The 13,193-nt window shown below is 33.6% G+C and overlaps 2 protein-coding genes across 2 annotated transcripts in view; both read left to right on the forward strand.

Moving 5' to 3' along the window:
* The first annotated feature begins 1,393 nt into the window (after positions 1-1,393).
* LOC18038330 (acyl-coenzyme A oxidase 4, peroxisomal) lies at positions 1,394-7,813 on the forward strand. The gene is made up of 13 exons (XM_006429354.1): positions 1,394-1,421; positions 2,885-2,992; positions 3,232-3,338; positions 3,514-3,591; positions 3,773-3,896; positions 3,998-4,071; positions 4,179-4,238; positions 4,541-4,661; positions 4,765-4,916; positions 5,016-5,092; positions 5,183-5,354; positions 5,456-5,548; positions 7,778-7,813. The coding sequence occupies exons 1-13, from the start codon at positions 1,394-1,396 to the stop codon at positions 7,811-7,813; spliced, it is 1,230 nt and encodes a 409-aa protein (XP_006429417.1).
* A 1,689-nt stretch (positions 7,814-9,502) lies between these two features.
* Positions 9,503-13,193, forward strand: part of LOC18038331 (acyl-coenzyme A oxidase 4, peroxisomal) — a 4,653-nt gene continuing 962 nt past the window's right edge. The window contains exons 1-11 of the mRNA XM_006429356.2: positions 9,503-9,720; positions 10,049-10,153; positions 11,012-11,118; positions 11,267-11,344; positions 11,435-11,558; positions 11,690-11,763; positions 11,854-11,913; positions 12,046-12,155; positions 12,589-12,748; positions 12,929-13,005; positions 13,089-13,190. Coding sequence (XP_006429419.2) covers positions 9,693-9,720; positions 10,049-10,153; positions 11,012-11,118; positions 11,267-11,344; positions 11,435-11,558; positions 11,690-11,763; positions 11,854-11,913; positions 12,046-12,155; positions 12,589-12,748; positions 12,929-13,005; positions 13,089-13,190 — 1,025 coding nt within the window. The 5' untranslated portion in view covers positions 9,503-9,692. The remainder of the gene's footprint in view (positions 9,721-10,048; positions 10,154-11,011; positions 11,119-11,266; positions 11,345-11,434; positions 11,559-11,689; positions 11,764-11,853; positions 11,914-12,045; positions 12,156-12,588; positions 12,749-12,928; positions 13,006-13,088; positions 13,191-13,193) is intronic.

Below are 13,193 nucleotides of genomic sequence, written 5' to 3' on the forward strand. Positions count from 1 at the left end.
CAAACTTTTGGTTACAGGTCTGAATTCTTTTATTACAAATCTCAAAGTTTCAGTGCTTAACTTATAAATAATTAAAAAAAGTTAAAGATACATAACCAAGTAATTGGGATTTCTGTAGGGTACGCTACGATGCATATACCAATGCATATGGTAGATCTCCTTTTACAAATCTCAACTTTTTGTTTACAATTCTCCATATTGTTTTGTACTGCAATCTTACTACTTATGCACTGAAAGTTTTTGACATTTGTAAGGAAAAATTCTGTAATGTTTCAGCAAGGCATTCATTGGCTTGCCCCTGTGTCGACAGAGTAACAAATTGTTAAGGTAAGGTCATGGCTGCCATCAAGGATCTGTACAAGCATGTACATCAACATTTTCTTCACATACAAAGGGCTTGCAGATGAATATTTCGTATATCTAAAGTAATTAATTGATCAATTCCAGCCATGAAACCTCATGACAAGACTTCAATGGGAGGCAGCAAGTTGAACCGCCAATTTCTGGAGTTGCTTAAAGAAATTTAATACATTATTAGCTGCTAAAGCTGTACTTATGTGATTTGAAATTAATTGTAATACTAATTTACGAGATATTTCAAATTTAATTGATTTGGGTCCCATGGACATAACTTGGTTAGCCGTGTTGGGGCTGATGCTCTATCACCCTAGAGGGTGCTATGGCATGGATAAGTTTTGAAAAAAAAAATGAATTTTCAAAATGAAAAATTAAAAATTAGGTATAAAAAGAAAAATTTTCCCATTCACACTTGATATACAAACTTTGTACGTTGGATGGAAATGTTATTTAAAATTTTGTGAAATAAATTCAAAATGGCCGGATTATTTTATTTATATTCTGTTAATTATTTTCTCAAGGTGACAAAATGAAAAATAGTCTTTTAAAAGTTTGATAAAGCTTGGGTCCAACTCTTTGATTTTTTTTTTATTTTTTCACTTATAACATTAGCCTCAATTATCAACCAAAATCCTCAATGATTATAAACAGAAGTAAAGAAAAAGTTTTACTTCTGTTTATTTAAAGTTCAAGAAAATCGAAGACAGTAGTTAAATTGATTATCTATTTATCTTCTTTTCAAAGATTTTATTTTGAGAGTTTAATAAGTGAATGAAAACTACGAGTATGGACTTAATTATTATATGGAAAATTATATATAAACTTATTTTCTTAATTATTAAATCTCAAGAACCTATTTAAACATGTCCTCTTTTTATTAGTTCAAATCGTTGACATTTTTCCCCGCCACTTAAACCAATTGTTTAAATTTACCCTATCATTCTCATTTTTGGCATTCTCTCAAATCATCTCTAAGTATTTGCTTGATCACCGTCTCACTAGTGAGTTTCATTTGAGAAATCCAACTGTAATCACCATGACAATTAACTCATCCGAACAACAAGGTTTGTGTTTTTTTCGTTCTTCTTTCTTTCTTTCTTTTTTTTTTAATATCAAGAATTGTTTTAATATTATTATTGGTCTCTCCCTATCAACTTTAACTTTTAGTTTAATAGTTTCTCTAATGTATATTAGAACTAAGGTCATGTGTTTGATTCTCCTAGCTTTAGTTATCAATTTATTGATTCATTCTCTAACTCTTCTCTTTTAAATCCATGTTTTAAACGAGGGATTTGTGAGACTTGTCTTTAATGAAATTTTTTAACCTATACCTATTAATTAGCTTAAACTTTTGATCTAGAAATTTCTCTAACATTGTATCGAAAACTAAGGTATTGTGAATTTGATTATCCTTGCTTGCAAACTCTATCATTAACTTCAATTATCAATCTCTTGGTCTATTCTTAGACTCTTGTCCCTTTAGTCTACTCTTACATGAAGGACTTGTTGAGATTTGTCTTTAATATTATTGTTGGTTCTTGATTACCTATTAGCCTGAGCTTTTATTGAATGCAAGCTATCCCTAACATTTTCCTACAACTTCTGATATGATGATTCATTTGTATTTGTTACCTTTATATCACGATTCCTTGTACCTTGACTTAACATCATGTACGAAATTAGAGAGCCCAAAAGAAAAAAAGAAAAGTTGTATTTCATGACTAGTATTTGAATTGTTTGTGTACCCGGCGTTTTTCTCTCTACTGAATTTATTTTGTTAAACTACGGTGGATGGGTATAAAGAGTTCTCAAATAACAAACAAAAATTCTGCAGCTATATGCACGTAAAGTTGAACATTTTTTTTGCTTTCTAATAATTCTATATACAAAAAGCTAGGACTATAAATATTTAGACATTGTCGATGAATGCACGGGCTTGATGTATTTTTAAAATATATATGTAGATCTATTTTATTAAGATTATGAGCTGTTTACTTCCTTCTGAAGTAAGTTTATCAAAAAAGGAAAGGTTCCATTTGAACCGGCCGCCATTTTTTATGCTTAATTATAAGAGTTATTATTTGATTAAAAAAAAAGTTGACTTTTTGACAAGGCCATTTAGATGCAGACGTTTTGCTGGGGGGGGGGGGGGGGGGGGGGGGGGGGGGGGGATTTGTTTAATTACCATTTGCGACGGAACTCACGGAAGCAAGAATTAAGAGACGTGGTAGGCACGGCACCACGGCCGCATGAGACGATTATTCTAGTGACAACTGTTAGGTTCATTTATTATTTTATGTGTTTATTAAATGACTATTCCATAATTTTTCACCTTTCAAAATTAGTTCATGATATCTGATGTTATTGTTCTTAGTAACTCGGATCTGTAACTGTTATAATTAATTAGCTTTACAGTTGGGTTTGCACCATGACTAATTTAAAGCATGCATATTGAAAATTTGCTGTTGATTTATTCAAATATCAACTAATAATAAAGACTAGACTTCAAATCTTCAATGTGTCGCAGATGGTGTTAACAAAAGCGCTAGGACTTCTTATTCTAACTTACCAGCATTGGATGTTTCTCTTGCATTCCCTCAAGCAACTCCAGCTACCTCCAAATTTCCACCATGCGGTAAGAACGGAGAACTCTATATATAATTCAGTGCGGGTCTCTGCATATTTTAAAATTGATATTTAAGTTAGAGGACCGTGCTATCTAACTATAAAACAATGTTAAAATTTGAACAAGATGATACTGACTAGTCTTGAATTTACATTTTAAATATGCAAGCGTACGTCTGCCATTGATAATTTTTAATGCTAGATTTTCTCACTTATATTCATCTTTAATTTGATGTTTGAATGTTACAGCATCCGATTATTACAATTTTGATGGTCTCTTGACCTCGGAGGAGCGGGCTATTCGAAAGAAAGTGAGAGAATGTGCAGAGAAAGAGTTAGCCCCTATAGTGGCAGAGGTATTTTCCTTATGTCACTAGCAAATTTGCATGTTTTGATGTGTTAAGCTCCCTGTTAAATTTTTGTCGTGTGTACTCTCGATTGTAAAAGTGCAATACGCTGAAAGTATACAAGACTCTTAAAATATCAAACTTCTGCATTGATATATATATTTCTCTTTAAAACTTAAACCAGTATTGGGAGAAAGCTGAATTTCCATTTCAAGTTATTCCAAAGATCGGTGCCCTGAATATCGCTGCAGGCACAATAAAGGTGATAAGTCCGATTGTTAAATTTTCATTATTGGGTTTTTTTTTTTTTTTTGTTTAGGTCCCCATTATTGTATCTTATTAAATAAGAAAATAATTCATTCATTTGTATCAAACGAGTCTCTAATCTTTCCTGAGAGGGGTAATGGAGTAAGTAGGATGATGTTGAGCTTCTTCTGACTCAGGGTTATGGCTGTCCTGGTCTTTGTATCACTGGAGCTGCAGTTGCTCTAGCAGAAATTGCTCGAGTTGACGTGAGTTGTTCGAGTTTCATACTGGTGCATTCCAATCTGGCAATGCTCACAATTGGTGAGATGCTGATGTCCTCCAAATTACAAAATTTACTCACTTGATCTTGACGTTGTAGCCAAATTATGACCTTATTTAACTTCCATGTTCTGTCAAAATAGCGCAATACGGATCAGAGGAACAGAAGCAGAAATATTTACCTTCTATGGCTCAGTTAAAAACCATAGCCTCTTGGGTATGCAGCTTCCTGCCTTTTGGCACTTTGGGTATAGTGACTCAAAAGTTGGTTCCAAAAAGTTGATCGACTTAATTTTTATTTTATTTTTTTTGACATCTTATTAGGCTCTGACTGAACCTGATTATGGAAGTGATGCGAGCGCTTTGAGAACAACCGCTACAAAGGTTTAGTTTTTTGAACCTTTACACATCTATATCTATCTATGTTTCGATTACTTTATTCCTCCATGTTTAATACCATATAATTTCCTTTCGTTTTTTTAAAGGTAAGAGATAAGTGAAGCCTAAATTAATTTTTTAACTCCACCTCCTTTAAAATTTGAATTCAAGTAATTAATCAGGAAAAAAATTATTCAAAAATTACTCGGTCAAATCTATCAGAGCAAATGCCATATTAAAAATTACTCGATCAAACTTCTCGGAGCAAATGCCACATATATGTTATTGATATTTGTTTTGACAATCAGGTGGAAGGAGGTTGGATTCTCGAGGGCCAGAAGCGCTGGGTAGGAAACAGCACATTTGCTGATTTGTTGGTCATTTTGGCAAGGAATACAACCACCAAGCAGATTAATGCATACGTTAAATGTCATTATATATAAGACAAGATGAAAAAAAAAATTAACAGTAATTAGCACATGGTCTGTTTTAACATTTGAAGTGACGTTTATCTACGTTTGCAGTTTCATAGTGAAGAAGCATGCTCCAGGACTAACAGCTACTAAAATCGAAAACAAAGTTGGTCTACGAATCGTCCAAAATGGAGACGTTCTCTTAAAGAACGTATTTGTACCAGATGAGGACAGAGTCCCTGGTTTTAATTCTTTCCAGGATACAAACACGGTGCGTTTATTCGAGCTCTAGCATACACAAATAATTACCCATTAATTTAATTTTATCAGTTTAATTTCTGATCTATACTTTTGGTATTGGACTATACAGACTCTGTCAATTTCGCGTCTGATGGTCGCCTGGCAATCCATCGGAATAGCAATGGGCGTGTATGATATGTGCCACAGGTATTTCAATTACTTACGTTATATGTGCCAATTTAATTGTAGCTGGGGTTTAGTATGAGCTAGTTTTTGAAAATTCTGTGTGATATGAAGGTATCTGATGGAGAGGAAACAATTCGGGGCACCATCGGCGACTTTCCAAATCACCCAACAGAAACTTGCTCAAATGCTTGGAAATATACAAGCGATGATTCTTGCTGGATGGCGAGTTTGTAATTTGTATGAGGATGGGAAAATGACTGCGGGGCATGCTAGCTTGGCGAAGGTATGTTACACGATTTAGATTAGTGTAAACCTCAATTTGGTCTCATTTTCTCTTCGGTGCTTCTTGATTTGGCTTCACAAATTTACATCATCTTAATTCAGGGGTGGATCACGTCGAGGGCTAGGGAAACAGTTGCTCTGGGACGTGAGCTGCTTGGTGGGAATGGAATTTCGACTGATTTTCATGTTGCAAAGGTTATCACGATCTTCTTTACTTGAAAATCTATATTTGCTTCACTTAAGGCTTTGTTTGGAATTGATGAGATGTCGTAGCATTACACCCCTAATAAGTGAGGGAACTAGAATTTTGATTATGGGAGCCGTAATTAAGAAATTACAAATTTTAGTAGTTTAAAATTAAAACTCTATAAAATAAGGGGGCGTCCATGACTTGTTTAAAGAAATATATTAAATTTTAATTAAGACCCTTATTTTCTATGAAAATTTTTCGACTTAGGGGCCCACAAGGCGAACACAACAATGGCCTGCCCTAAATAGTTATTGTGAGTTCAAAATTAAGTTGAAGCCCAACAATTACAATGGATTGTGTCAAACATTTGATTTTATAGTGATATTTTATGTAGGAACAATTTTCATAGAGTCAATAAAAAATTTTAATTCTAATTTAGGTCAGTTAGGAATAAGTATAAACTCTACATTATAATAAATTATAAGTTTTTTAAATCCCATCTTAAGTAACTTGTCTTCACATAGTAATAATTGCTTGCATATTACAAAAACATATATCAAACAATGATTTATTTCTTATAGTTATTTTCACATCTTTAAACTTTCATATAATAATAACTCGATAGTTTGAACACTTTTTTGCTAAAGGCAAAATATTTCTACCTTCTCAAGCTTGTTTAGAGCGGTAAAAACTCTTGTTTAATCCCTGTACTTTAAAAAGTACCTCAAAACATCTCTGTTGTTAAATTATTAATACCCATGCCGTTACTTTTTGGTTTGTTTTGGCTTGCTCTTACAATATTACTATCTTACAATAATTTTTTTTTCTTTTTGGACATTAATGAAAAAATTAAATTATTAATTTAACCCTAAAAAATAAAAGAATATATATTAATTTTTGTGGAATTAGTGACTATACGAGTTTTTACCCTATTTAGAGTTTTATGGAATTGACATACTCTATTAATTAATTACTAATCCATTTACCTCTATATTACTTACACTAATAATAACTAAGTTAAAATAATAATTTTTGAACCAATCTTCTATTAAATCATAACATTCTTATAATAATAAAATTAGTCGGTCCCAACAATATATGAGAATGGAGAGGTTTTACTGTATATAAGGTTTGAAAGAAGCAAATATTCTTGTCAGGTTTAACTGTTTGATCTGACCATTGACCATCATGAATTGTTAATTTAGTTACCATTTTTTCAAAAAAAGTTCATTTAACACAAGTGTTTTGGATGATAATGCAGGCATTTTGTGATTTGGAACCTATCTACACATATGAAGACAGTTATGAGATCAACAACTTGATAGCAGCAAGCCAGCAAGAGAAATGACTGGTTTTGCAAGCTTCAAGCCGGCTGTGTCGACCCAGCAAAGCCGCCTATGATTGCTGACTCCTTTTCTGCACTTAATGTGTTGGTTGATTCAGTTTCTTCTCATTGAGAAACCTTATGTAATATTACTGATCAAATTGAATAAATTATACAAATTCTATGCAAACCATGACGAAATATTTTTTTTTTTGGGTAAAAAATATTTCTTATTATACTGGAATGCATCACATTTGCAAATAAAGTATGAGTCGCCATTAGCTGGGGCGGGACCTATGTTGTGGCCCAAGTTGGCTTTGCCCCTACGTTGAAAACGAACTCTCAGGACAAATAAGGATTCTGAAAAAAATTCAACTCATTGATTTGAAAATTTTAGGCCTTCTCAAGTTTATATTTTAACATCATTAATATTAAAGAACGAAAAAAGGTTGTGATTATTCCCTGTATCGCTTACAGTTTCCTGATACATTGTTGTTTACAGCCATTAATTTTTTAACCACTGCCGTTGATAACATCTAGGCCTTTTGACTTCATTGTCACTCAATCCCCCACTAAATCACTATATAGCTCCATCAGTTTGAGTCACCATGGCAGCACACTGCTCCAATCATGAAAGTCTGCTTTTTACTTTCTCTTTTTATTCTTCTTTATCAATTTTTTTTTTTCCTTTTTTCATCAAGCAGGTTTAGTTAATTTCTATCTTGATTCTGTATGAACACAAGTTTGATTATTAGCTTGAGCAATCTTGCTGTTTATTTTTAACAAATACTGTATATAACATTGAACTTCAATCTGTCTCACAGCTAATTTTAAGCAGAAGTGTGGCAGATACGATTATGAAATATGTGCTCTTAGTGCATTTAACAATTGTGCTTTGAATCACTTGCAGGCATTCTGTGATTCGGAACCAATCTATACCTATTAAGGCACTTATCAGATTAACTCCTTGCTAACTGGTAGAGAAATCACAGGTTTTGCGAGCTTCAAGCCGGCTGTGTTGACGCAACAAAGCCGCCTTTGATGGCAGAGTAATCTATTTCTTCACTCAATAGATGCTGGTCGATTCAGCATATTATGATTGAAAAAGCTTGTGTGATCTCCGAAAGTAAGACTCAATAAACTAATACAACTTTTGTATAAACCACAAACAAAACTTATGGCGACGTTTGAAAGAAACTTTTGCAGATTTTGTCAGTGTTGTACTTACAGATCGATCAACGAGACTTGAAGTTATGCGTTGCATAATTTTATAAGGTCACATGTTGGCTCAATTAGAATCGTAAAGATCACAATTAATAGTTTTACATAGTGGCGAGTGATCCTATTGATTAGTCTGCTTTACTTACTATAAGTTCTAAATATTTTTGTGTGCATTCGTTGTATTATGGATTTTTATCAAGTGTATCTCTCAATTAATTTTATTTGTGTAACCATTTTTTCATCAATCATCTCCCCTAACTCTCGAAGGCAGTCCCGACAAGGAGACACATTTTTTTTTTTTAAGAAAAAAGATCATGAAAAAATAAAAAATTGAAAACATACGCAAACAGTTTTTTAAACTACCAAATAATACAACGTACGCCCATCAAGTTTGAATGTCACATAATTTACATCAATTCATTCATTTGTTTTTCTCAAGTGCTTTTCCTTTACTCATCATGGCTTGCGAGTTGTGGAGAAACGAAAAGTTGCGAGTGGATTTTATGTCGATTCTTTCTATTATTATTATGTGTTATGATGGACATATCAAAATTTTTTATCTCAAATTTCATCTTAAATAATATGTAATTTATTGAATGGTTAATAATTTTTTATAAGATTTAAATGAATTAATTGTATTATTTTTACCAATTAATTACTGAAACTAAATTTAAATAACCTTTTAGAATAAAAAAAAATTATGATATGTAGTACTATTCATTATTAATCTCCTAATAATACACGTTACCGACAATATCCATTAATATATACTTTATTAGATTACTATAGATATTAGATTACTTTAATGATATTTAGGATTCAAAACGGATCCCAAATTTATCAAGATCTTTTAAGTCAACTTTGTTATAAACAGCTGGAATATCTATCTATAATCATGATGGATTATCTTTCGTCAATTGTTATAATACACCTCTTTCTACGCGTGGAAATGATTACGATCGAAATCATTCAATTCAATATTTCAATTAGGTGCTTCCCAAATTAGTCCTATGATTATTTCCAAAAATTATCCATTTTGTCCCCGTAAAAATTTAGCTCCTATCTCAGCCGCCGCTGGCGCAACTATTCAACCAACCAAAACTTCCCAAAGAGGCACCGCTTGTCTTTCGCTCGTATGTACTCTCTATCAAACGACGTGCGACACCAATAAAGTGTTGGCTCTACTGATAATAGAGTCATCCTTAAGTGATTTAATTAAGTTTATTTTTTAATTTAAATTGTAAGAAATTTTTTTTTGTTAGGAGAATATATATCTCTCGATTTGAGCAAAAATTTTAATCTAAATTATAATACGGATTTAAAAATACTTTACACAGTTAGAGCCGTTTTCAAAATAGCTCGTGCTTAAGAAAAAAAAAAAAAAACGCGCGACTCAAACTGAATCATTTATTAATCATATAAAAAGAGACCTAAATTTGCGTGCCAAATTTATCCTTCAATTAGCTCCCCAGTACGATCCGATACTCTCATCTCATCTCCTTCAGTTTCTTATTTTCACGTTTTTTTTTCAACGCTTAAGACTTCGCTTTAACGCGCTCTGAGTTTCCTCCGTCACATCACACACACTGTTATCCGTAATCACCATGACTATTCACTCATCCAAACATCAAGGTTCGAGTTGTTAATTTTTCTTTTTTGTAATTTTATTTTGTGTTTATTTCTTCAATTTTTGATTCGAAATTTCATTTCCATTAGCTGCCTTTATATCTTGATTCTCGATGAGATATGATTGAATCGTAGGTGAAAATTAAACGATGATTACGCCATTTGAACGAAGAAAAATTATACGCGATTGAGAGAATGATTAGCGTTAGTTGTTTGTTCAGCTTATCAACTCTCTTAGCAATTTTTTTCCCTCTAATTGTCATTAACTCTTTATTAGGTGTATAATTACTTAGCTTTTGATTTGATCAAGTACTCGACTCCAATGTGTTTGCAGATGATGTTGACAAAAATGCCAGGAGTTCGTATTTTAATTTACCAGCATTGGATATTTCAGTCGCATTCCCTCAAGCAACACCGGCGTCTAAGTTTCCTCCTTGTGGTAAGAATGACTACCAAATCACATGCTTGATGGTTTAGGTTGGATTATGCATCAAGATATATTAGCAATCGTGGCTTTGTCAGCTGTTGTTGTTGTTTTGTTTTCGCCTCTTCCTCTGCTAATTACATGAAAAATGTGCACATGTCCTCTTTCGTTTCTGGTTCTTTATCCTTGACATTGTTTTCAAATCTTTAGTAACATTATAGTTGTTGGTACATGTTCTCTCCCGCTTCCACTTGTAGTAGGAACAATAGATGGACGTCTTACCTGCGCACATGGTAAACAAAAGAACAGTGAAATAGGAACAATCGATTTGGACGTCTTACCCGATCCATTCTGATGCTTAAATCGGTGTCCGGAGAATTGGAGTTATCAAAATAGGGGTTCAAGTGAACCTACCCTAAATATTTCATGTCCCGATGCTTCTGACTTGAGGAGACTTCATCCCTTAACTTATTAACTGCAGTGTTCGTGTTTGAAGTTATCTCCATCACCTTCTCTGTCTCCCCTAGATTTTAGGCTTATGACCTATCGTTCTTTGACTGAATCATTTACGCATCTCAAGGGTAATATATTCTGGCTTGAAGGGGGATCCTTCCCTGAGATGGGATCAATATTGAATACTGTATTAGTGGTAGTATTGAATTTATTTTTGTTCAGATATGTGAATTTAGAAGATTTGTTACTTGATTTGTTCTATGTCCATGAACTTTTATGTTTGACATGTTGATTTGTCTATTTATTTATTTTTTGCTTTCTTGGCAAGGTGAAGAGCATATGTACCTTTTGCAAGTTGAATTTCTTTTCTGAAACTTAAACTTTTATACTCATTTTCATGTCTTGGTCTTTGAATTACAGCGTCAGACTACTATCAATTTGATGATCTCTTGACTTCGGAGGAGCAGGCTGTTCGGATGAAAGTGAGAGAGTGTATGGAGAAAGAAATAGCCCCTATAATGGTGGAGGTATATTCTTCATGATACTTTGCAACTTTTTTTTTGAAAGATGATGATGAGTTTGTACTGTTAGGTATTAATTATCATCTACTGCATTGATGTGCTGATGAAACAGAGAGTTGATTTCTGTATTTTCTTTTTAAATCTTTTATTCCAGTATTGGGAGAAAGCAGAATTTCCCTTTCATGTTATTCCAAAGCTTGGTGCCCTACGCGTAGCTGGTGGCACAATAAAGGTGATTTTACAACTTTAGAGTTTAAACTTCTCCGCCCTTCCCTGAGGTAGAAAACGTAGTTAGTAGGATATTGAGCTTGTTTTGACTCAGGGTTATGGCTGTCCTGGTCACTCTGTTACTGGAGCTGCTATTGCTATAGCAGAAATTGCTCGAGTTGATGCTAGTTGTTCTACTTTTATATTGGTGCATTCCTCTCTGGCGATGCTGACTATTGGTAAGATCTTGATGTCATTTTCCAAATAATATGATAGTGGCTTGATTTTACTCTTTAATTGGTTCTTACAAGCACAAGATGCTGTTCACAAACTATGACCTCATATAACTTCTCTGAACTCTCAAGAATAGCATTGTGCGGGTCAGAGGAACAGAAGCAGAAATATCTACCTTCTTTGGCTCAGTTGAACACCATTGCCTGTTGGGTAAGTAGCTGGCTTTTGATACTGTATACTGTCTCAACAATTGGTTATAATATATTTGAGCAACTCAAATGTGTTCTTTTACATCTCTAGGCTTTGACTGAACCTGCCTATGGGAGTGATGCAAGTGCTTTGAACACAACTGCTACTAAGGTTAATTTCTCAACCTCTTACATTTATCTCTTGGCTAAATTACTCTTATGTCTGTATCTGTACAAGCAAGTAGTCTATAGTGTTTCAAGTTTCATGCTTTGTCATGTTTTAGCCGTTTCCTTTTATGATTAGGTGGAAGGAGGTTGGATACTTGAAGGTCAAAAGCGCTGGATAGGAAATAGTACCTTTGCAGATGTTTTGGTTATTATTGCTCGGAATACAGCAACAAATCAGATAAATGGGTACGCTAATCAGAGTCTGAAATTTGTACTTCTGTAGGAAGCAGGATGCTTCTACCTGCTGATGATTGACATGGGAATCTTGTGGCTGTGGCATCTATTTTAGGCACTTGATTGGAAACTCACCCATACGCAATTACATGCTCAAGGAAATATGTTAAAGAAAACAATAGAATACATCAAGGAGGAAGAATATCGCTTCTGAACAGCACTCTTTCAATCTCTAAAATTAGAGCTTTTGAAAATCCTGTAAAAAACATTTAAAATGAGATCCTACAGTGAAACTTAACATTTTATAGTCCTACATTGTCAACGCTTCTAATCCTTATATCAAATGTTACTATCATGATACTTTGTCTGGTTTGGAAGCATTTGGTTTTATATATTGGCTTGCTCATTTCCTCTAATTGTGGAATGATTCTGCTTTCTGTTTCAGTTATTTAGTGAAGAAGGATGCCCCTGGATTAACAGTTACGAAAATAGAAAACAAAATTGGTCTACGGATTGTTCAAAATGGAGATATTCTCTTAAAGAAAGTCTTTGTGCCTGATGAGGACAGATTGCCTGGTATCAATTCTTTTCAGGATACAAGCAAGGTGCGGTTACTGTGTAGCAAGTTTCTTTAGTAATCACAGTAGTATCTCTTTTGATAATATCTGCCATGCCGAGCATACCTGATTTTCTGTGTACATTTTTATTTTCTCACTTCTGCCAATTACAGTTCTATATTTCCCAAGTTCAGGTGTGTTATTATCACGCCTCTTATTTAAATATAGGTTCTTGCTGTTTCACGTGTAATGGTAGCCTGGCAACCTATTGGTATATCAATGGGCGTCTATGATATGTGTCACAGGTATTAGAATAAGTCCTCTTATTTTGAATGTAAGTTTTGTTCTGCTTTTTGTATGAATTGTTTGAAATTTATATGACCCAAAGGTATCTAAAGGAGAGGAAACAGTTTGGAGCACCATTAGCAGCTTTTCAGATCAACCAGCAGAAACTTGTTCAGATGCTGGGAAATATTCAAGCCATGATTCTGTG

The sequence above is a fragment of the Citrus clementina genome, unplaced genomic scaffold (assembly GCF_000493195.1).
Source record: "Citrus clementina cultivar Clemenules unplaced genomic scaffold, Citrus_clementina_v1.0 scaffold_6, whole genome shotgun sequence".
Taxonomy (NCBI): domain Eukaryota; kingdom Viridiplantae; phylum Streptophyta; class Magnoliopsida; order Sapindales; family Rutaceae; genus Citrus; species Citrus x clementina.